Genomic DNA, 21059 nt, shown 5'->3' with positions numbered 1-21059 from the left:
GCAGGGAGCCGCCTGGCACCAGATCTCCAGTCTGGGGACAGTTGCCTGTCAGGGCAGAAGCAAACCCCCTCCTTCATGGCCGCTAACACTCAGCCACCCCCTGGGGCCCCACAGATGGTCCTTGAAACTGCTGGGAGAAGGCTGTGACCGACGCACCCATCCCAGGAGGAAGTCTCATGTGGCCTTTGGAGGACCCCAATGATGTGAGAACACAGAGACACACGGGGGCGCTCTAACCAAGTAGCAGAAGAGGATACCCGTCAGTCCCCAGATGGAAAGAGGGCAAATATTTCGAAAAATCTCTGGTCTAGTGTTTCAGTGGAGCAGTTACTGGAACTCTGAAAAGGATATTTCTCTCCCCGGGCGTCGTGTCCCTGCCACTGCAGGATGTCTACCCTCGCTGACCCCCTCCCTGTCACTATGACAACCCAAACCCCCAAGTTCAGTTTCCAAACACTCCCTCTCCTGAGAGGCCCTGCTGGTCAGTGCCACCGGAGGATGCCCACTGGTGGCCTTGGGGAGCTGGGTAGTGTCTGCTCTCCCAGCGCTACAGAGGAATCCAGCACCTCCCACTTTGACCTTGTGAGTTAGGCACCTGCAGGTGCTGGAGGACTGTAGGTACCATAACGTTCCGTGTTGGCTGGGGCTCAAGGGGACCCTCCTCCTTTGGAGGTAGGTTCTCCTCCGTGCTGTTATCCCTCAGGACTGGGTAGGACGAGGGCTGCATTGATCACACTGGGGACACAGACACAGGACCCTGAGACAGACACCACGGGACCTGCGTACAGACACCCACGTCCCGAGAAGCACACACGTGGTCACAAAGAACACAGCTTGCACAACACTTCTACAAAGCAGGTCTGAAACCAGGCAGCCTGCTGGAGCCCGGGGAGCCCCACAGTTGAGAGTTCTGAGATGTTTCTATCATGAGGTTTACAAAGACAAAGAACCAACGGTGAAAAACCAGGGGTATTATTCTAAATGTTTACCAACCAATGAATCCTGGACTGCAGCCAGTCAGAACAGAGACCGGTGTACACAGCTGGTAGGTGCAGTGCGCTACCAGCCCTGTAAACAGCCTTGTCAGCAGAGCCCGAGTCCCCCTGGGGGACACCAGGCCTGCCACGGTGGCTGCTTAGAGGACAGAGGTGACTTCTGGGGAACACACACCAAGGTTAACAGCAGTCCGGACAGGACCTGGGAGAATCACTATCAATCCCAATGCGGGGTCTAGGAACCCAGCCAGCATGTGAGGAAAGAGGGGCTGGGGGAAGACCCAGGCGGCTCCAGTCCCCAGCACATACCTGGCATACCCCACCCCCAACCAAGGAGCCCGCATTCCTTAACAGAGGTGGTCAGCGAGTCGCACAAAGATGTCACCTCCTGGAAGGCCGGAAGGCCAGGGCTCCTGTGGGCACAGCCCTGCCCGTTGAGATGCTCACCACCTCTGAACGCAGATGACACCACCCCCAGCCCTCGGGCGGGCGCGAGCTCTTACTGCATGGGAAGCAGACATTGCAAACCAAAGGTGATTCTTACCCTCCTTCGAAGATTTTGATCCTCGCTGGCTCCCCTCTCTTGGAGGCAGGAGCATCCTCCTCCGGCTTCCCTCGCTTCTCCTCTTCCTTCTCCACTCTAGCTATCTCTTTCTGGCCTTCCGGGGGAACCAGCGAAGGGAGGCGAACCTGGCCCACCGCAGGAATGACAAAATCATGGCTGGTTAACGGGTGGTCATGGAATGATGCCTTCGATGGCATCGCACACCTACACTTCATCCTCCCTCTACCCAGTGAAGAGGTGCTCTTAGCCCCACTTTACAGGAGGAGGGAAACGGATCCTCAGAGAGGTGAAGTCAGAACTGGGACTCTGACCAGGTCTTTTTCAGGGGAAGACCAGGCCTTCCCATGAGAGCTGCATTTGCTCGCTTTTTCACACTAGTCTAGGGGCTTCTGGGGACAGGTCCTCATCTTGGTCTCCTCGGTCACACCAGCCTCAGAGAAGGCATTTGAGGAATGCTGAATGCATAAATGAAGGCCCCACCTTTGGAGATTAACCAGCCCAATTCTCTTTTATAGATGAGAAAGTCAAGGTCACACAGCAAGTTAAGGGCATTGCTGGGAGCAGAACGCAGGTCTCCTGAAGGCCCTGACCAATAGCACCCCCCCAGCCCCCCACCCCCGAGCCGGACACAGAGAAGCTGTACCGCCCACTGATGGGCCTGGGCCTGGCGGGTGTGCATCTCAGGGAAGCTGTTCTCTTCAAGAGATAAGGGCCTCGGTGGTGAGAGCTGGCTGGATAACATGTCCCCCAGATCCTCTGATGGTGGCAGGGGTGGGTGCACCCTTTAATAGGGAGCAGCAATGCTGGGTTGGGGGCTGGGGCCAGCAGTGAGATTCTTATCCTACTTCATGCCACTGTCATTAAGGTCACGAGGAACTGCACTGTTGACAGCCCACAGGAGGAGCAACCCTGTCTCCTGGTGCTGGGACAATCTAAGGACAGAAGTCCCTGTGCCAGTCACCACACCTGCCCCTACAAGGATGGGCTGGGGCTGAGCAGAAAGGTAGCTGGTTGGGAATCAGGGAATCTGAGTTCTAGCCCCACATAGGCCACTGCATGCAGAGCCACACTTGGGTGAATTACTTCACCTCTCTGGGCCTCAGAGTCTGAGGGGATTAGACCATCTTGGAGATTCATTCCAGGGTCAACTTCTATGACTCAGTGACCGCCCCCAAAAAAATCTCTTCAGAATTGGAGATGGGGAGTGGAAACCAAGTGAGGCTACAGACTGCTGCTTTGGCAGAAGGCAGGTGATTTTATGCAATACCCAGGGATTTCCAGAGCATTGCTGTTTTCACTTCCATCTCAGTCTGCCATCTGGGCCACCCTTGGAAGGACAAAGAGGCCTCCCCCAGGCTGATGAATGACTTCTGTCTCACAACCAGCTGTGATGTCAGGGCCAAGCTAGAGGAGGCTGGTTTTGGTGGCAGGAGTCTCTCTACCAGGAAACACTGTTGGAATTGAGCAGGGATCCACTTTAGCTTTTAATGATAATAATGTGAATAACTGCAGATAATGATGACCAAGTGCCAATGTGCCAACCACTGTTCTAAACACACTTTGCATATTTTAACTCATTTAGTTACCTCTACAGTCTTATGAGCCAAGAATTATTAGTGTCTCTATTTTATAGATGAGGAAACCAAGGTGCAGAGAGGTTAAGTAATTGGCCCAAGGTCAATCAGTAAGTGAGATAGTGGGATTCAAATTCGGGCAACTTGGCACTGAAGCCCTTGCTCTTAATTTCTTCACAATAGTGCATGTGGTTGTCAAAATGATCCCCAAAGAGAAAAAGGAAGGAGAAACCTGGGGGATGAAATGTGGCTGCAGAGTGAACTCTTGTATAAGCTTGGGTTTCTCCAGGGCTTAAAATTGAAAAAAAATGTATGTGACCAAACTCAAACCTGATTGGGTGGCCTAGACCTGCACAAAGATGGTTAGGAAGAGCTTTGAAATGCTGATATAGCCCAAAGGGCCTTTTCAGAGCTACTAACAGGGAATGGAAGCTATGGGATGACAAATGTCAGCTCAGTATAATAGGGACCTTTCTTAAAGCACTGTCCCAAGATTGGCTGGGTTGTACTAAGAGGTTCTGAGCACCCAGTCACTGGAGATATGCAAGCAGAGACCAGAAAGAGGTGTAATTACAGAAAGGCATCAATCAGTGGGCCATGCAGTTACATTAACGGACCAGACTGGTGAGCTTCTGGTAGGAAACATGCCAGTGAATCAAATGGAATATTCCAGGAAAAAGTGTGCACGGTTCAGCTCATTTTAGGAAAGCAGCATTTTGAACAAATGATTGCCAAACCCAGTTAAGACAAATTAACTCTTTGTTTTTCGTAAACCACCTTTCAGTGTTCAATCATTAAAACAGAGGGGCAGTCCTGAGCATCCAGAAGAACTTTGGAGTGAGATCTAGTTTTGAATCCAGGATATTTACTGTGTGTGGGGCCTTGTGCAAGTCACCTGACTTCTTTATGCTTTTGTCTCTTTATCAATCACATAGTGATATAGAACCCTGTCAAGGTTGGTTGTGAGGATAAAAGTAACACTGAGCACAGTACCTGGTACATAGTAAGTGCACTATAAGTTCTAAGTGTGAATATAATTACAACAGCTTCTTGGGAGTAGCCATAGCCCATAAGAGACACTGGAGAGAAAATCAGTCATGATGTTTATGGCGAAAGTGGAAACCTCATTTAAGGACGTCTGTAGACTGACAAGGATATTTAGAGAATAAATTTGGGAAACAGTTTGGTGAAGAATATCCAGTAGAGCTAAGGACAAATTCAATGCACAAAAGTCACTCAATAAAAGAGCAGGATACAAATATAGGAGAAGTTATCGAACATAGTTTTGTTCATTTATCTACAATAGGAATTTAGGGGACTTATTTGGTCAAAGAATCTGAAGACACAATAATGAACATCTCTAAACTTGCAGTCACTTTTAAGGTTTTCTTTCCTCAAATAACTGAAAGAAGAAAAATAGACTCTCTGGAGTCAGACAGGTTTGGGTTCAAATTCTGGGTTTGCCAAATATTTGCCCTGTGACCTGGGCCTCTCTCACCCTCTGACCCTCAGTTCCCTCATCTACAGAATGAAGATGATGCTGCTGCCTCACAGGTAGAGACGAGTATCAACTGGATTCAAGGGCACAGAGCAATGCCTGGCACAGTGAGGCTACTCAACCAATAAGACCAATTGTTACTCCACAAATATCAAGTCAGCATAGCACATCATGGCCTAAATCCTTATGCTGGCCTTGTCAGGATATGGAGGTGTCACTGGTCTGAAGCAAACTTGGAATTATCAAATGTCAATCTTCCTGAACTTGCAGGGATCAGTTCATTTTATGCCTCCTGATGCAGCCTCAAGTCAGAGGCAATGGAGTAAACATGAGCCCTTGGTCGGGGCTGTGCGCTACCACCAGCATAGACGAGTCAAGCTGTGACATTGCCACCTAGTGGTAAAGAGGGATACTGCAGCCAAGCTCTATTTGCTCTCCTACTCACAGAAAAGAAAGAAGGAATATTTCAGGAGTCATTTGCGTCCAATTCTAGACTCTCTGACAATGGGAAGATTTCAAGTGGCATCAGAGAACAGAAATAGTAGATGTGAAGAATAGGAAAAGACTAACCAGATAAGGGAGAAATGTATGTTGGAGTGGCAGTTTTCCATCTGTCTTTTGGCTGAGATTGTGTCTTTGATTTTTCAATAGAAGCTAATGGGAAAGTGGATCACTTTAAAGCTCACTTTATTGAAATGTATCTAGTCCAATGATATGAGAGACACTGACAAAGAAACCCAATAAATAAGGTGATCAGTCACAGCTGATAGAGAGGAAATCTGCCCACTCAGTTGGCTCTCATTTTGCAAATGGAACTTGAGGAGAATGTGGCTTTAAAAGCTCACCAAAGACTTTTAAAATCAGTGGGGAGAAGAAAAACAAGGCTGAACTCACCTCTGTCATGCGGGGCTTGCGGGAGCTGGATGGCACAAGCCTTCCCGTCTCAGGATGCGGAGCTGTGGCCATGGTGTATGTCTCTTTGCTCACCTTCTGCTTAGACCTCAGGAGGGACAAAGCAGCTTTAGTGGAAACCCCCGGAAGGTTGGGGTTGTACAAACTTATGCACCAACCAGCGTAAACAGAGGACCTCCTATCTGCATGCTGGATGTGATTTGGCTTAATGTAGTTTAAATAGCACCAACTGACATTAGTGGTCGTGTGGAGGCTGGGGAACTGCAGTACCTTCTTTGAGTCCGTACCTTCTTGCAACTTGGCTGGCCTGGGGGACGTTTCTGACAGAGGCTGTGAGCTGAGAGGTGCCAGTGGAGGGAGGTCAGGTTGTTCCTTGGAATCTTCTTTCTTCACACTCAGTGGGAGCAACCCTCTTCGGTGAGGTTTACCAGACGGCTGGGCATATTCCTTCATAGCCTCTGAGCCCGGGGTTGTCACATGGGGCAATGAGGGCTGAGGAAGGGGAGGAATTTCCTTTGGGTCGGATGGATCTGAGGACAGGCTGGACAGTGTCTCTACTTCCCTCCTGCCCTGGCCCTGGCTGCCCAAGTGGGACTTCTCTAGTCTCCTGCTATCCTCGGTGCTGCTAAGCACCACACTGCACGGTTTCACGAGCTCGAGTTTTTCATCTGCCTTGGAAGCCTCCTCTTCCTTTACTCTTTTTTGCTGCTGGGTTTCCATGGTAAGTTCAAGGCTGCCAGCTGGTGAAAGGACACGTTTGCTTCCCCCCACTGTTGATGAACTCCCCTCCAGGCTCAAGACACTCTCTGATGACAGGGAAGTGCCTTTTCTTTCAGGTAATGTCACAGGCACTCTCAGGTATGGAGTCGGGAAACCTCTGCTTTGCTCTTCACTTACCCCAGCCGGTCTGGGCCCAACCTCGTACACATCTGCCCCACACACAGTCGTCCCCTTGCATGAGGGCTCCTCAAACTTGGGAAGAGCCACAGTTGCTGAGCTGCCCTGGGACTGGGTGACCAGGATCTGGGAAAGAGTGGTGTACATGGCGCTCCCATAGGACGGCATGTTGGTCTGGATGCGGACAGGCACAACCAGAGACACCATGGTGTCTGGACAGGCAGGCAGGGCCAGCGGAGGGGCTGACGTGGGTGCTGAGCAGCTGGATGGCTGAGCCACGGGGGGCAGCTGGATGTCACTGCTGTACTCTGTGCTGGGGGAGAGGCCAGGGGTTCCTGTTGCCAGTGTGGCCAGGCTGGTTTTGACCTGGGGTACATGGCTTTCCACATCACCAGGGAGCTGAAGGGCGAACTGGGACTGCAGAGGCAGGAAAAAGCCAGAAGAAAGTGCTGAGGAGGCAGGGTAAGGCATGGGGAGAAACGAAGGGGGCTGCCGGAAGGGGATGTTGGCTGGGTGAGGCATGAGCTGGGGGAGGTGGAGTTGGCCTGGGTGCAGAACAGTCGGTTGGAGAGGAAGTGGGGGGGCTTGAAATAAGGAGGGAGGAAGCGGGGGCATGGAGTACGGTGTGGAGAGCAGGCTGGACATGGCCTGGGTGGAGAAGAACTCTGAAGACTGCCCTGGCTCATGCTGTAGGAGGTGCTGGAAGGAGAAAAGGGAGACGGGAGGGGGCAGGTACGGCTTCTCCTGCAAGGGGAGCTGAGCAATGGGGTGGGGGAACACCTGCAGTGCTTCTGTGTAGGGTGGCGTGGCCCCCAGCGGGGGTCTGTCCTGCGCCTGGCTCTTGCCTCCCGGGTGCCCGCTGTGTGAGGTGGCTGCAGAGGAAATCGGGGGCAATGGGCTTTTGGCCGAAGATTTACTGGATGAGGGCTTTGGTTCCTCACTCTCCTGTCTTCCCTTGTGGGTGGCCTCTGGCTCGGTTTCGGGAGGCCTGCTCAGAGAGGCCTGTCTCACCAAAAAGCATTTCCTTCTCTCTGCTGGGGCCGCTGAGGCTGCTGGGGCCGCTGGAGCTGCTGGGGCTGGTGCAGAAGGGCCTGTCAAGGACAAGCTGCCGTAGTCGAAGGATTTGCTGCGTGTCTCGGTCATATGGGTGGAGTGGGAAACATTGGGGCTCTGCTCTGAGGCTGATCTCCGCATCTCGCGGGTATGCGGGTGGTGGCTGGGGACAGTTAGCATGTGGGTGCCCAAGGGTTTGGAGCGTGTGTCGGACGAGGGCCCGGCAGCCTCGGCTTTTCCGTGGTCGTCCCTCTCGAAGGAGGCGGAGCGGCTGGACCCGCTCAGAGAGACACCGCTCTCCTGGCTCGGGCTGCGAGACAGAGGCATGGAGGACTCGAAGCTGGACTCCCCGGATGACTGGGCCATCTCCGCCAGGCGCAGTCTCTTCTTCTTGGGTGGCAGCTTCTCTGCTGGGAGCTGGGCAAGTGTCTGGCTGCGCTGGGGCCACTGGAACTCCTCCGTCTTCTCGGGCTCCTTAGGGGGCGGCTCCGGCTCTGTGTCTGGACGGTTGGGCTCCTCGGTCACCAGGATCTCGGGAACCTGAATGTTGGGCTGACGGACCAACCTGGGCTGCAGGGAGTGAGCCGAGCGTCCGTGCGGGGCGGGTGGGGGCGATGAGAACGGGGCCGCAGACCTGTCTTCCCCTTCCAAGCCGCTGGGCTGCTCCAGAGAGTCGGATTTCTCAAAGGAGCTGGTGTGCTGGATGACAGAAATTTCTTTGGACGTGGTTCTCCTCTCCTTCCCTGATTCTGAACTGGACCCTGGCTTGGGAGTCCTTGGCTGGAAGCTGGCGGATCCCTCCAGGGAGGGCACTGACTTACTCGGCTCTGCTGGTGACTTGGCGGATTCCAAGGGAAGGTTCCGCGCAGCCTCCGATGGCCCGGGGCTGCTGAACTGACTCTCTGTGGACTCAAAGGCGGGTGGCTCCTCCTCGTCCCCGAGGCTCTTCTCTTTCCTCCTCTTCCTCAGTGGAGTGAGCTCCAAGGTGGTCCCCAGTTTGTAATGCATCATCTGGGACCAGGGCTCGTGCTCCGCCTGGCTCTTTTCGGCTTCCGGAGACGCGTGCGCACCTGCGGTGACGGGCTTTGCCATCTGAAGCTCCGAGCAGTAGTACTTTTTATGCGCTTCGTAGTTGTCCCTTTTCTTGTACCGAGCACCACATATGTTACATTCATAGATCACCCCTTTCGTTTTCAAACCCTTCTTGGTCTTTTTGGTGAGGTCGCTTTCCCTGGGTTCCGGTTCATCTGCGGGTTTGGAGGCTGCCTCTTTGCTGCTCGGCCCCGCCTCCTCGGAACTGTACTCCCCGCCCAAAGGTAGTTCGATGGCCGGCTGACGCTTGAGCATCCGGGGGTGGGAGGTAAACAGTTGACTGCTGCGGCTCAGGGCTTCCGAGTCGGCGACGTGGTCGTCGAAGGAGTAGCTGCCTCGGAAGGTGTGTGGGGGGGTACTGAGGGTGCAGGTGGCAGAAGGCATTGAGTGGCTTCTCAGCAGAGGCACAGGGGGGGTGGTGCTGGGCGGGTGCTGGAGGCTCAGCAGTGATTGTTCGGGCTTCGTTTTCTCGCTGTGGGAGGACAGGGGCTCCCGGTAGAGGCTGGACTTGGGCGACTCCATGCTGCTCCGCCGTGACAGGGAGCTCCTCCTGGGCTTCACGCTGTCTATCTCGCTGGTGTCCACCACGGCCTCGTTGATGGTGATGAGCTTGGTGATGTGCTCGATCACCTGCGTCCGGGGCACAGACAGAGGCACCAGGCTGGGCTTGTCTTCGGTGGGCAGGGGCAGGAGGGGCTGGGTGGAGGTGGCCGTCAGCATGGCGGTCCGCTGCCCGATCCGCCCACACTTGCCGAAGATGATCTCGGCGTAGGACCTGGCGTTGGTGTTTGGGGGGCTGACCTGCTGCTCGGCGCTCTCGGAGCGTGAGAAATACCCAGATTCAGTGCTCCCTTTGCTGCCCGGGCTCAGGAACGCCTGCTCGTCGATCACCTTCTTCCTCTCGCTCAAGCGGAGGGCCAGCTTCTGCTTTATCGTGTGGGTGTCTTCGGGTTTATGGCTCAGGGGGTGTTCGGATGAGGCCTCTGCGAAGGGAGCAGGGTCCTCGAGCGACGGGGCTGAGCTGGACTGGGACAAGGAACAGCGTTCGTGGCTGGAACCCTGGCTCCCAGAGCTGTACAAACTGCTGGACAGCAGGGGGTGCTTGGGCCTCGGCGACAGCTCTGCGGGGTGAGCGGACGTGCCGCTGGTTTCCTCTTCCGAATCTGTGCTTTCCCCCTCAGTGGGTTCCTCAAACTCTTCCCCAGGGATCCTCTCCATCTCCAGCCCTGGGGGGTACATCTCTCCGCCCATTCCCGAGGCCAGGCCGGCTTTGATGCGGTGGGCATGGGACTTCCTGTGCTTGTAGAGGTTACTCTTGGTCTTGAAGGAGAAGCCGCAGGGGCCACAGGGGTAGGGCCTCTCGCCCGTGTGCGAGCGGATGTGTTTCTGGAGCACGCTGGGCTTGGCACAGGGGCGGCTGCAGTATTGGCATATGTACTTGCCCGGTTTCTGTGGTTTCCTCTCCTTCTTGTGTGCCTCTTCTGTGGGCTTCAAGGAGACCTGCGAGGGACGGGGCACAAAGACTTTGGGGATGCCAGGCAGGTCCTCGGGAGGAATGATGGAAGCATGGGAAGGGAGGAGCTGGCTCTGAGGATGGAGCCCAGGGCTCACGAAAGAGCCTGAGGGTCCGGGTCTCATGGGGTCAACCAGCTGCCACGTGGACCCCTCCAGGAGATGCTCGGGTTTGCCAGGCGACATGAATGCTGGTGTCAGAGGGTGCTGCGGAATCTGCGAGATGTGGACCGAGGCTTCGATGGAGGACCTCTTGGGGGGATTCTGTGGCTGGCCTGCTTTCTCCTGAGAGCCTTCCCTAAGAACCGATGAGGGGCCTGGGAAGGGCTGTGGGGCTAGGAGCTCTTGGAAGGGGCCCTCTTGGGTGGCAGCGGTGCTGCTGCCTGGGTACGGGGCGCTGGATGAGACACTGGTCTGAATGGCCTCTCCTTTGGTCAGCCGCTTCCGGGGACTTCCCTCAGCCTTCTTGGTGCCCTTGACACTTTGTTCAGGATCCATGACCTCCACGGGACTTCAGATGCTATTCAGGGAAGGTCGGGGCAGGCCGCATTCACGAATAATCCAAGAGTCCCAAGGAGACGTCTGGCTTGGGCCACATTGGTCAAGAGCTGTGGAAGCCAAACCCAAGATGGTTTTGGGAGTTTTTTTTGCAAGTGTCACTGGGTGCTAGTGGACTCAGAGCAGGTCATCAGGGCCCAGTCTATTCACGTCAGTGAGGCATGGCCCTCTACTTTGCAGACAGAAAACGCGCCAGCACTTTCTGCCTGAATGTCTGTCGTGGAAACGTCATGAAGGATGTCAGTGTTGCCATTGTATTGTTTCAGTTGGCAGTGGCAAGTGGCCCCCCACAAGTCCCCTGTGTGCTATGTGAACCGTTGACGGCTGGAGACGGCTGTGTGCATGGCCCAGGCATCCCTGGTCCCCGCACGAGAGAAGCCACGCTGGACGCCGCGGGCAGCTCCGTCCCGCCTCTTCTCCCCTTTTGTCCCGTGTTGGAGATGAACGGCCGCGGAGGGGAATTCACGCTCTTCTACTCGACAAGAGCACACACACAGAAATAGAAGAGAAGAGAAGAGAAGAGAAGAGAGAGTTACTGCGACTCATCCACAGCTCGGGCAGCTCCGACCTGGTGAGATCCCTACAGGTTAACCAGGGAGACCCGACCTGAACCCAGAGCTCCAGGCTCTGTGCATCGAAGCCCTGCTGGTGCCTCCCTTGTCTGCATTCCCAGGGATGCCCACTGTGGTTCTGAGGACGGTGGCTGTGTGGAGCACTGGGAGCAGGAGGCAGGGTGGGCGCTGGGAACCTCAGGGCACCTAGCGATGGGAGGCTTGGGCTCCGGTCTCTGCTCAGAGAGTGACTCCAAGTGGGTTTCAGCTCCCTAAGCCTCAGTTGCCTCATCTATGAAATGGGATAACAGCAATTCCTGCCTCAACTGCATCTCGGGCTGCGGTGGGGTCCAACATGGAAATGGATGTGAATGCCGTAGGAGGAACCCCGGCCGGTCCCATGATTGGTGCAAGAGTTGGGGCCAGTGAGTTCTTTGGAGATGAGCTTTCTAAGAGGGGGACTGTTCTCAGGTTAGTATTTCTCTCTGGCCCCGGGTTCTGAGGGTGTCCAGGAAGGGCATGATTCATGGCTTTGCTAACCCTTGCTAACCCACCTTCCAAACCAGTGTTTCATAGAAAAGCTAAAACCACTGCCCCAGCCTGTGGGAGCTCACAGTCTAACACAGCGTGACCACCAGATCTGCCAAGCAATAGCTGGAGGGTCATTCTGGAAGTTTCCTCCAGGTATTCAACCCTTCCTTGTCCAGTCAGTGCCCCAGGGATACCCTGGAAGTAGTTCAGAATGGGGGTCCTTGCCAAACTGAGGGGCAAAGCTGATCAGAGCAGAGCCCCAAGTGTGTGTGCCCTGCCAGGGCCAGCCAAAAGTCGGGCAGCCTAGGCTTCCTGGGCTCCAAGGGCATTGCAGAGCCATTCTCCCCAGGAGCATGGTGAGAATTTCAAAGCTGGAAGTCACTGTGAACTTTGTCTTGCCAGCCACCTTACTTTCCAGTGGACAGAACTAAGGACTGCAGAGGGAGGGTGGCCTGCTAAGGTTCTATGTTCCTAAGAGGCAGGGCCAGCACTTGAACTCAGGCTCCCCACGGCCAGATTTTATTCCCCAATCACCTTGCAGGTGTCTGTCCCCTGGGTGAGGGTCTGGGGGGGGGTGACCGTGTCTCTGCAGCCTTCTTCCCTCTCCTGCAGGCTTGCTCTGCCCCTGGCATCCTGATCTCAGGCTCCCTTCATGACCTCACCTTTATTTTCATTGGGTGTTTGCTGATGCAGTGTTGAAAAGTTTCCTTCTACTTTCACAGAGTGCTCAGAAAGTTAACAAGTCTGAAAGACTCAAATAATTTTCGCTCAGATGGCAGGACCTCAGACATAGTAACATGCCACAGAAGGGCAGGTAGTTCAATAACTAACTAAAAATTATATTCTATAAATTTATTCCTTTTTTGTTTCTTTCCATCTTGGTTCTATAGAGACTTCAATGTAACTATAACAAAATTTTATAAATATTTTTAAAAGAATGAGAAGCTATAAATAAATATAAGAAAGTTGTAAATAAGAATAACAGGGCTTCCCTGGTGGCGCAGTGGTTTAGAGTCCGCCTGCTGATGCAGGGGACACAGGTTCTTGCCCCGGTCCGGGAAAATCCCGCATGCCGCGGAGCGGCTGGGCCCGTGAGCCGTGGCCGCTGAGCCTGCACGTCCAGAGCCTGTGCTCCGCAACGGGAGAGGCTACAACCGTGAGAGGCCCACGTACCGCAAAAAAAAAAAAAAAAAGAATAACAAATCAGATCAAAGGAAAATGTAAATAAGGCAGGAGGTCAGGATTGGTGGGATGGAAAGAATATTGGTATAACAATCATAACGGCTTACAGTGCTTCTATAGTTCAGTTATACACTTATATCTGAGCTTCCTGGCAGCCAAGGAGAAAAGAGAGATATGGTCTATTACAGAGTCTTTATATCCAGAGAGGAAGAAATATATAAGTTCCTTGCAGGAAGCAGAGAATTGATTGAAAAGAACTTTTTCATGTGGTACTTCAGACAGGGACAGTGAATGATGCATGAGATCACCGATGTCTTCAAATGACATCCCTCCAAGGCTATTCTTTGAGCAGTCAAAGCCCTCCTTTGACTCAGGCAGAGAGCATCCTCCCAAAGCAGGGAAATCTCATTTCATCATATTACTGTCAGTAGGGTGGCCATGTAAGATATCATTCAAACTAGGACACTTTTGAGAGTGAAAGAGGTACAACTAACAATTATGGGGGAGCAACAGCAATAAACCAGGGCTGTCCCAGGCAAATCAGAACAAATGGTTACCCTTACAGTCAATATTTACCTTGTGACCCAAACCAGGCACAAGTACCATTTCTGAGGGTCTGGTACAAACGTTTGGTCTTTGCTGTGAGGACTGAAATGACACCATGGTCTCCTGTGGATTCCTAGAGACTGGTTGCCTAGTCTCATCCCCTCACTTGACAGATGAGGAAACTGAGGCCTGGAAGGATGATGTGATTTTCCCTAAAAATGGCACAGTGATGGTAGCTGAGGCAGACCACCCTCTGCCTCCCACCCTCTGGCCAGGGCTCATCTCCACCTCGGTGAATAAATGCCCCCTGGGTCCACTGTGGCACAATGGGCACTGCAGTCTGTGGCCAGGGCTCACCTCCACCTCGGTGATTAAATGCCCCCTGGGTCCACTGTGGCACAACTGCAGTCTGTGGCCAGGGCTCACCTCCACCTCGGTGAATAAATGCCCCCTGGGTCCACTGTGGCACAATGGGCACTGCAGTCTGTGGCTCCCTGTTCTATGGAGGTACCAGCTTGGCCCCACAGGACGTGGCTGTATCCCTGGCAATGAGCATCAGTGGGCGTCCAGAGGCTTAACAATCAAAGGGGCCTTTCAACGTACGTCCTAACCTCACTGTGGCTGCTGGACAGGAGAAATGGGGAGCAGACTGAGGTTGGGGAGTCCATCCTGGTGGCATTACCCCCAGGCCTCCTTTATCCAAGCTAATGTGGGCCGAAGTGCTGAGTCATAGAAAAGTCAGATGAGGCAGCCAGCAACTGCAGTGTAGATGGAGAACTGTGCTCCGGACTGGTCTGTAACTCCCCGGCTTGGCTGTACCTCTAGTGACCCTTTCATGCAAGGATCTCAAAGCACCCCCAGAATACTAGCTAGTGGTAAGCTTTGCTTCCTCCAGTGGATGGAAGGGACCCTCCACATGACTGGGTGGTGAACGATCAGTCTGGGTGAGGGTCAGTTGGCCAAGGAGGACTCTACATCGTCGAGTCCTGTGGTTCTCCCTTCACCGAGCCACAGGCTCTCCAGGGGCAGGTGGGGAAGTGCCCAGAGGCTGGGGTTGGGAGATTCCCAGGCCAGGTAGGAGGGGTGGGGTGGATGAGGGAGACAGGTGACTATTGTGTCATCAGGCAACTCACGGGGCCAGCACCACCTGCCTGGGGTCAGCATCCAGGCTGCACCTGTGAGCCGGGCTCAGGGCTCTTCCCAAGAGGGCCCTCCCGCCAGCACCCTCTGGGGCAGGAGCAGCCAGGACACGTCAGCACCATCGGCGACCCAGAAGGAGTGGGTCAGTGAGGCCCGAGGGCCGAAAGACCCACCCCTTCATTCTGCATGGAGGGCACCTGAGCTGCAGGGGGCCATGACTATTTCAGGCCACACAGGTCCTCGGGCTCCTGGGCCAGTGCTCTCTGCTGCCACACCTCATGCCAGGCCAGAGGTCCTTAATACGAGAGGCAATGGAAGGTGGCAGCAGGACTGGGGCAACCCTATGAGGGGGGAGAACGCTTCGGCCTTGGAATGGATTACAGTTCACACTGGCATCATCACTTGTTTACTTAACTCTTTAGTCCCTTTAGAAGGACTGTTTCCAATCACTGTGACCAAGTGACACGAAGAAGATGGCTCTTTTCTATCTTCTGTGCTTCTGAAGGTCTGTGTAAAGTTTTAATATAAACTTGAAGTAACAGAAGAAAAAGCTGCCTCTGCAGAGAACTGGTGAGCACACCTGTAAAAGTCACCAGTGACATGAGGTCAGAGGTAGAGGGTTTTCTCGACAGGGCCCAGAAGCCGGGCCAACAGGGGCCTGAGCCTCAGGCCAGAGGGAGGATGGATGTCCTCTGCTGATGGTGGCAGAATGGCTATGGGGTCCACATTGCCTGCCACTGAGGCCACAGCCTTCAGAGCTCTGGCTTAGAAGCCAGCTTAGAACCATGAAGAGAATCTGAGTTTCAAGATCCAGTTGGCTAGCATATCAGACAACTTGGCTCCCACTTCTGGAAGCTTCCATAGGTCTAGCTATTAGGACAGCCCGACAAGGGAGACAGCAGGGTGCTGGGGCTGGAGTCACAAAGCCCTCAGGGGAGTGGGAAGTGAGGGAGGAGCCAACAGGGCCGAGGCAAGGGGGCCTGAAGCTCTGAAACCAAACTGGAAACCACTTTCGTATCCAAGGTGCAGGGACAACGTGGCCATGGCCCAGGGTGGACTCCCAGAGGGCTCTACCAAAGGGGAGGTGGGAGGTGGGCTCTGTCAGGTGGTCACCAGTCCTGGCAGGGGGCCAACTTGAATATGCACGGGCTCTAGACTAGGGAGCTTGGGTCACCAGCCAAGTTAGAGAAGACTGAGACAAGACAGGGACAGGAGCCTGATGTCCAGGGGCTATTAGGTCAATCTGCCCCAGACTTGGAGCATAAAGTTCTTATAATTTAGTTACACATATACATGCATGCATGTACCCCAATTTGCCAAAATCTGGTCAAAATTTTACTGACCATAAATAATAAAACATACCAATGTTAAAAACACCGGGAAAGCAAGCCTTCCCCTTATTTTCAAAAGCTGAAACCCAGCACAGAAGGCCACAGGCTGGACAGGAGGCAAACAGTAAGTGTTTTTATTTAAGGACCCAACACCAAAACCAGTGCCCCTTCTGAGAATCTCTGTGTGTGACACTGTGTGTGTGTGTGTGTGTACAAGACGGGGCAGAATTCTTTTGCTGCAAAGAAAAGTAAAAGTGGCTGGGGCCCCAGCTAGTAGCAAGAGAGGGTGAGTGTGAAGATGTGGGTCTGGAGACTAACGGAAGGGGCTGTCAGAGACTCACCGAAGGAAGTCTGGACAGAGAGGGGCCAAGGCCAATGGTGGAGCTCTGGCTGGGAATGGGGAACGTGGCAGAGACTGAAAATGTCTCCCACTAGCCGCTCCCCTTTCTTTTTGTAATTGAAGCCCCGGAGTATCAGCTGGATCTGTGGTCACCCAGTTGGACTGTATCTACCAGCTTCCCTTGCAACTAGTTCTGGCCAACAGATGTAGCTCATAGGTCATGGCCAGAAAGAAAGGTGTGTGCTCTCCACGTCCTCATTTTCTCAGGAAGGAACACGGAAGCAGTGGTGGTGGTGAGCCAACTCTGACCACATGGAAGGGAACTTAACCTCAAGGGATGGCGTGAAGCAAAGTCGCCTGCCCCCATGAGAGAACGACACTGTCTAGCTCGTCTTAAGCCACATCTACTCGGTCCCTTTTAGAGCAGTCAAACAAACACACTAACTCACACAGGCAGTTGCAGTGCAATATTAGTCCTGGGGAGTCTAATAAGAGCTTGACAGAGCCCAGGCCTGGGAACATTGGGATACAGGGAAATGCAGCAACACAGACCGCTGTCCAGGCTTAAACGACATGATGGGCTCTTGCGAAGGGGCAGGTGTCCAGTCACCAAGCCCACACACACGGCAACACAGCATGAGACCCCAAAGGCAGCTTTGCAACTCAGCTTGTGTTTGAATCCTGGCTTCTCCACCTCCTAACTGGAAATTTTGGGAACCTCTCTAAGCCTCAGTCTCCCTACCTATAAAATGGGGACAATGAAAGTATCACATGTGGTTTAAATGGAGTTATTTCATATGCAACGCTTAGTACAGTACCTCCTGGAATGTAGTAAACAGTCAAGAAATAATGGCCACCACTGTTATCAGGGGAAGTCTTTCTGTTTGAGGGGCTGCCCTGGCCTTGTGGAAAGAGAACTGGCCTGGATGCCAATCCTGGCTCTGCTGCTTTTAGGCCGCAGACTGTTGTGAGCACTCAATGTGATTATCACGTATAGGAAGTACAGGCATAACTCATTGAACTGTGCTTCGCTTTACTGCACTTTGCAGACAATGCATTTTTTACAAATTGAAGGTTTGTGGCAACCCTGCATCGAGCAAGTCTATCAGCGCCATTTTTCCAACACCATTTGCTCACTTCCTGTCTATGTGTCACATTTTGGTAGTTCTCATAATATTTCAAACTTTTTAATTATTATTACATTTGTTATGATGACCTGTGATCAGTGATCTCTGATGTTACTATTGCAATTGTTTTGTGGCTCCATGAACCATGCCCGTATAAGATGGCAGACTTAATGGATAAAAGTTCTGTGTGTTCTTTCTGACTGTCCCAACAGGCCATTCACCGTCTCTCTCCCTCTTTTTGGGCCTCCTTATTCCCTGAGACAAAAACTATGTTGAAATTAGGCCAATTAATAGCCCTACAGTGGCCTCTTAAGTGTTCAACTGACAGGAACAGTCACACGTCTCTCACTTTAAATCAAAAGGTAGAAATGATTAAGCTTAGTGAGGAAGGCATGTTGAAAGCTGAGATAGGTCAAAAGCTAGGCTTCTTGTGCCAAAGAATTAGCCAAGCTGTGACTGCAAAGGAAAAGTTCTTGAAGGAAATTAAAAGAGCTACTCCAGTGAAAACACAAATAAGAAAGCGAAACAGCCTATTGCTGATAAGGAGAAAGTTTGAGTGGTCTGGATAGAAGACCAAACCAGCCATAATGTTCCCTTAAACTGAAGCCTAGTCCAAGGCAAGGCCCTAACTCTCTTCAATTCTATGAAGGCTGAGAGAGGTGAGGAAGCTACACAAGAAAATTTTGAAGTTGAGCAGAGGTCTAAGGAAAGAAGCCGTCTCCATGACATCAAAGTGCAAGGTGAAGCAGCGAGTGCTGACGTAGAAGCTGCAGCAAGTTATCCAGAAGATCTAGCTCAGATAATTCATTATGGTGGCTACACTAAACAACAGATTTTCAATGTAGATGAAACAGCCTCATTTGGAAGAAGAAAACAGCCTTATATGGAAGTCCATCTAGGACTTCCATAGCTAAAGAGGAGAAGTCACTGCCTGGCTGCAAAGCTTCAAAGGACAGGCTGACTCTCTTGTTAGGGGTCAATGCACCTGGTGACTTCAAGTTGAAGCCAATGCTCATTTAACCATTCTGAAAAATCCCAGGGTTCTTAAGGATTATGCTGAATCCTACTCTGCCTGGGCTCTATAAATGGAACAACAAAGCCTAGACGACAGCACATCTGTTTACAACATGGTTTACTGAATATTTTAAGCCCAGTGTTGAGATCTACTGCTCAGAAAAAAAGATTCCTTCCAAACTATTACTGCTCATTGACAATGCACCTGGTCACCCAAGAGCTCTGATGGAGATGTTCAAGATTAATGTTTTCACACCGGTAACACAGCATCCATTCTCCAGTCCATAGGTCAAGGAGTAATTTCAACTTTCAAGTCTTATTATTTAAGAAATATATCTCATAAGGCTATAGCTGCCATAGACAGGGATTCCTCTGATGGATCTGGGCAAAGTAAATTGAAAACCTCCTGGAAAGGATTCACCATTAAAATACCATTAAGAACATGTGTGATTTCATGGGAAGAGGTCGAAGTATCAACGTTAATAGGAGTTTGGAAGAAGTTGATTCCAGCCCTCATGGATGGCTTTGAGAGGTTTAAGACTTTAGTGGAGGAAGTAACTGCAGATGTGGTAGAAATAGCCAGAGAATTAAAAGTGAAGCCTGAAGATGTGACTGAACTGCTGCAATCTCATGATAAAATTTTAACAGATGAGGAGTTGCTTCCTAGGGATCAGTAAAGAAAGTGGTTTCTTGAGATGGAATCTACTCTTAGTGAAGATTCTTGAAGACGAAATCAAAAAGATTTTGTGAAACAATGACAAAAGATTTAGAATATTACATAAACTTAGTTGATAAAGCAGCAGCAGGGTCTGAGAGGATTGACTCCAATTTTGAAATAAGTTCTACTGAGGGTAAGTTGCTACCAAACAGCATTGCATGCTACAGAGAAACTGTTCGTGAAAGGAAGCAGTCAATGAATGTGGCAAACTGCACTGTTGTCTTATTTTAATCAACTGCCCCAGCTGCCCCAGCCTTCAGCAATCACCTCCCTGATCAGTCAGCAGCCATCAGCAGAGGCAAGACCCTCCGCCAGCAAAAGATTATGACTCACTGAAGGCTCAGAAGAGGGTTAGCATTTTTTAGCAATCAAGTACTTTTTAATTAAGGTACGTACATTGCTTTTTTTAGACATAATGCTATTGCGTACTTAGTAGACTACAGTATAGTGTAAACATAACTTCTATATGCACTAGGAAACCGGTACATTTGTGTGACTCGCTTTACTGTGGTGGTCTGGAACCAAACCCACAACATCTTCAAGGTATGCCTGTGTCTGGTACACAGCTGGTGCTCGAAAAATGAGAGCAGATGTTGAATCTGTAGGTCAAAGCAGGGCCTCCAAAGAAGCCAACACAATGCTGAACCACTCAGCTAGTGGTACAGCCTTTCTAAGTCCCCCAGACAAGAGAGGTATTGGTTCCCAAGCTGGGCAGGGCCAAGTGGTAACAGCAGTGGGGACAAAAGCATAGGCAGGTGATCAGGTGGTGACAGGTCTTATGGACCTGATTTTCTGGGACACTTTTCAGATTGAATGTTTCGTACCAACCCAGGGCTCAAGCTAGAACTGAAGATACTCGTGGATGAAGTCATTGCAATCTTGGCACACAGATGGACCAGATGGGCTGGTCCCTCCCGCTGCCTCCAGGAAAGCTGTACTAGATGGTTCTCCTACTGAGGCTGGAGATTTTGGGGCCTCCAGTGTACCTCTTGGTCACTGGCTTCCTGTGAAATGGTGCCTGGTCGGTGAGGCCCAGGGCAGGACAGCTCTCAGAGGGGCCTGAATCCTGGCCTCCATTACAGACAAATGGATGAATTGCATGAGAATACCCTGTCCTCAGACTCACAGCACTTTGTACCCATCATCTTAATTTGCTTCTGGGAGGATACTGAGGCCCAGAGGAGAGGCATGACCTGCCCATGGAGAGCCAGCTAGGAGGTGTTCAGGCCAAATGGAAGAAAATTCCTGAGTCCTCCAATTCTCTGTTTGGGGCCATTTCCCCTGAATGGCAGGGACTGCCTGACTCTGATTCAGCTTCCCTGGGAGCTCCTCAGGAGAAGACAGATCTGGGCTGCAGGTAGGATGGCAGGTAGGGCACCTGAAGAGAGCCAGGGGGCAGAGCACCTGGACTCCTCACCATAGGCGGCTACCCTGTTTCTCAGGCTCTGTGTGTCCCCTCCAGCAAGGGCAGTGGGAGAGGCCTGGAGTCACTCTGCCTGCATGGGACCCAGTCACCTGTAGCAGGAAGCCCCTGACACAGCTCTGTTGTGTGATCGTCAACATTTTCTTGCTTTGTCCACCTGCTAGAGGTCGCCTGCACTCCTTGGATCCTGGCCCCTGCCACCTTCAAAGCCAGCAGTGGCTGGCCACATCTTTCTCACATTGACTCACTCCAACACTAACTGCTCTGCCACTCTTTCACCTATAAGGGCTCTTGTGATTATGTTGGTCCCCACCTGGATAATCTAGAATAATCTCCCCGCCGCCACATCCTTGATTTAATCTCATCTACAAAGTTCCTTCTGTCATGAAAGGCAATAGATTCACAGGTTCCAGGGATTAGGATGTGGACATCTTTGGTAATCAGTAGTCTGCTTACCACAGAGATACCTTATTTATTTATTTTTATTTTTATTATTATTT

General features: G+C 52.0%; 1 protein-coding gene across 3 annotated transcripts in view; it reads right to left on the bottom strand.

Moving 5' to 3' along the window:
• The window catches only part of HIVEP3 (HIVEP zinc finger 3), a 503275-nt gene that overhangs the window by 49441 nt on the left and 432775 nt on the right, over positions 1-21059 (bottom strand). For all 3 annotated transcript variants that reach the window (XM_030867473.2, XM_030867481.3, XM_060306978.1), the window contains exons 5-6: positions 5527-11128; positions 1540-1685 (exon numbers count right to left, since the gene is read on the bottom strand). In XM_030867473.2, coding sequence (XP_030723333.2) covers positions 1540-1685; positions 5527-10596 — 5216 coding nt within the window. In that variant the 5' untranslated portion in view covers positions 10597-11128. The remainder of the gene's footprint in view (positions 1-1539; positions 1686-5526; positions 11129-21059) is intronic.

The sequence above is a fragment of the Globicephala melas genome, chromosome 1, assembly GCF_963455315.2.
Source record: "Globicephala melas chromosome 1, mGloMel1.2, whole genome shotgun sequence".
Lineage (NCBI taxonomy): Eukaryota > Metazoa > Chordata > Mammalia > Artiodactyla > Delphinidae > Globicephala > Globicephala melas.
Note: the sequence above shows the minus strand (reverse complement) of the source record. Positions and strands in the feature narration are given on the sequence as shown.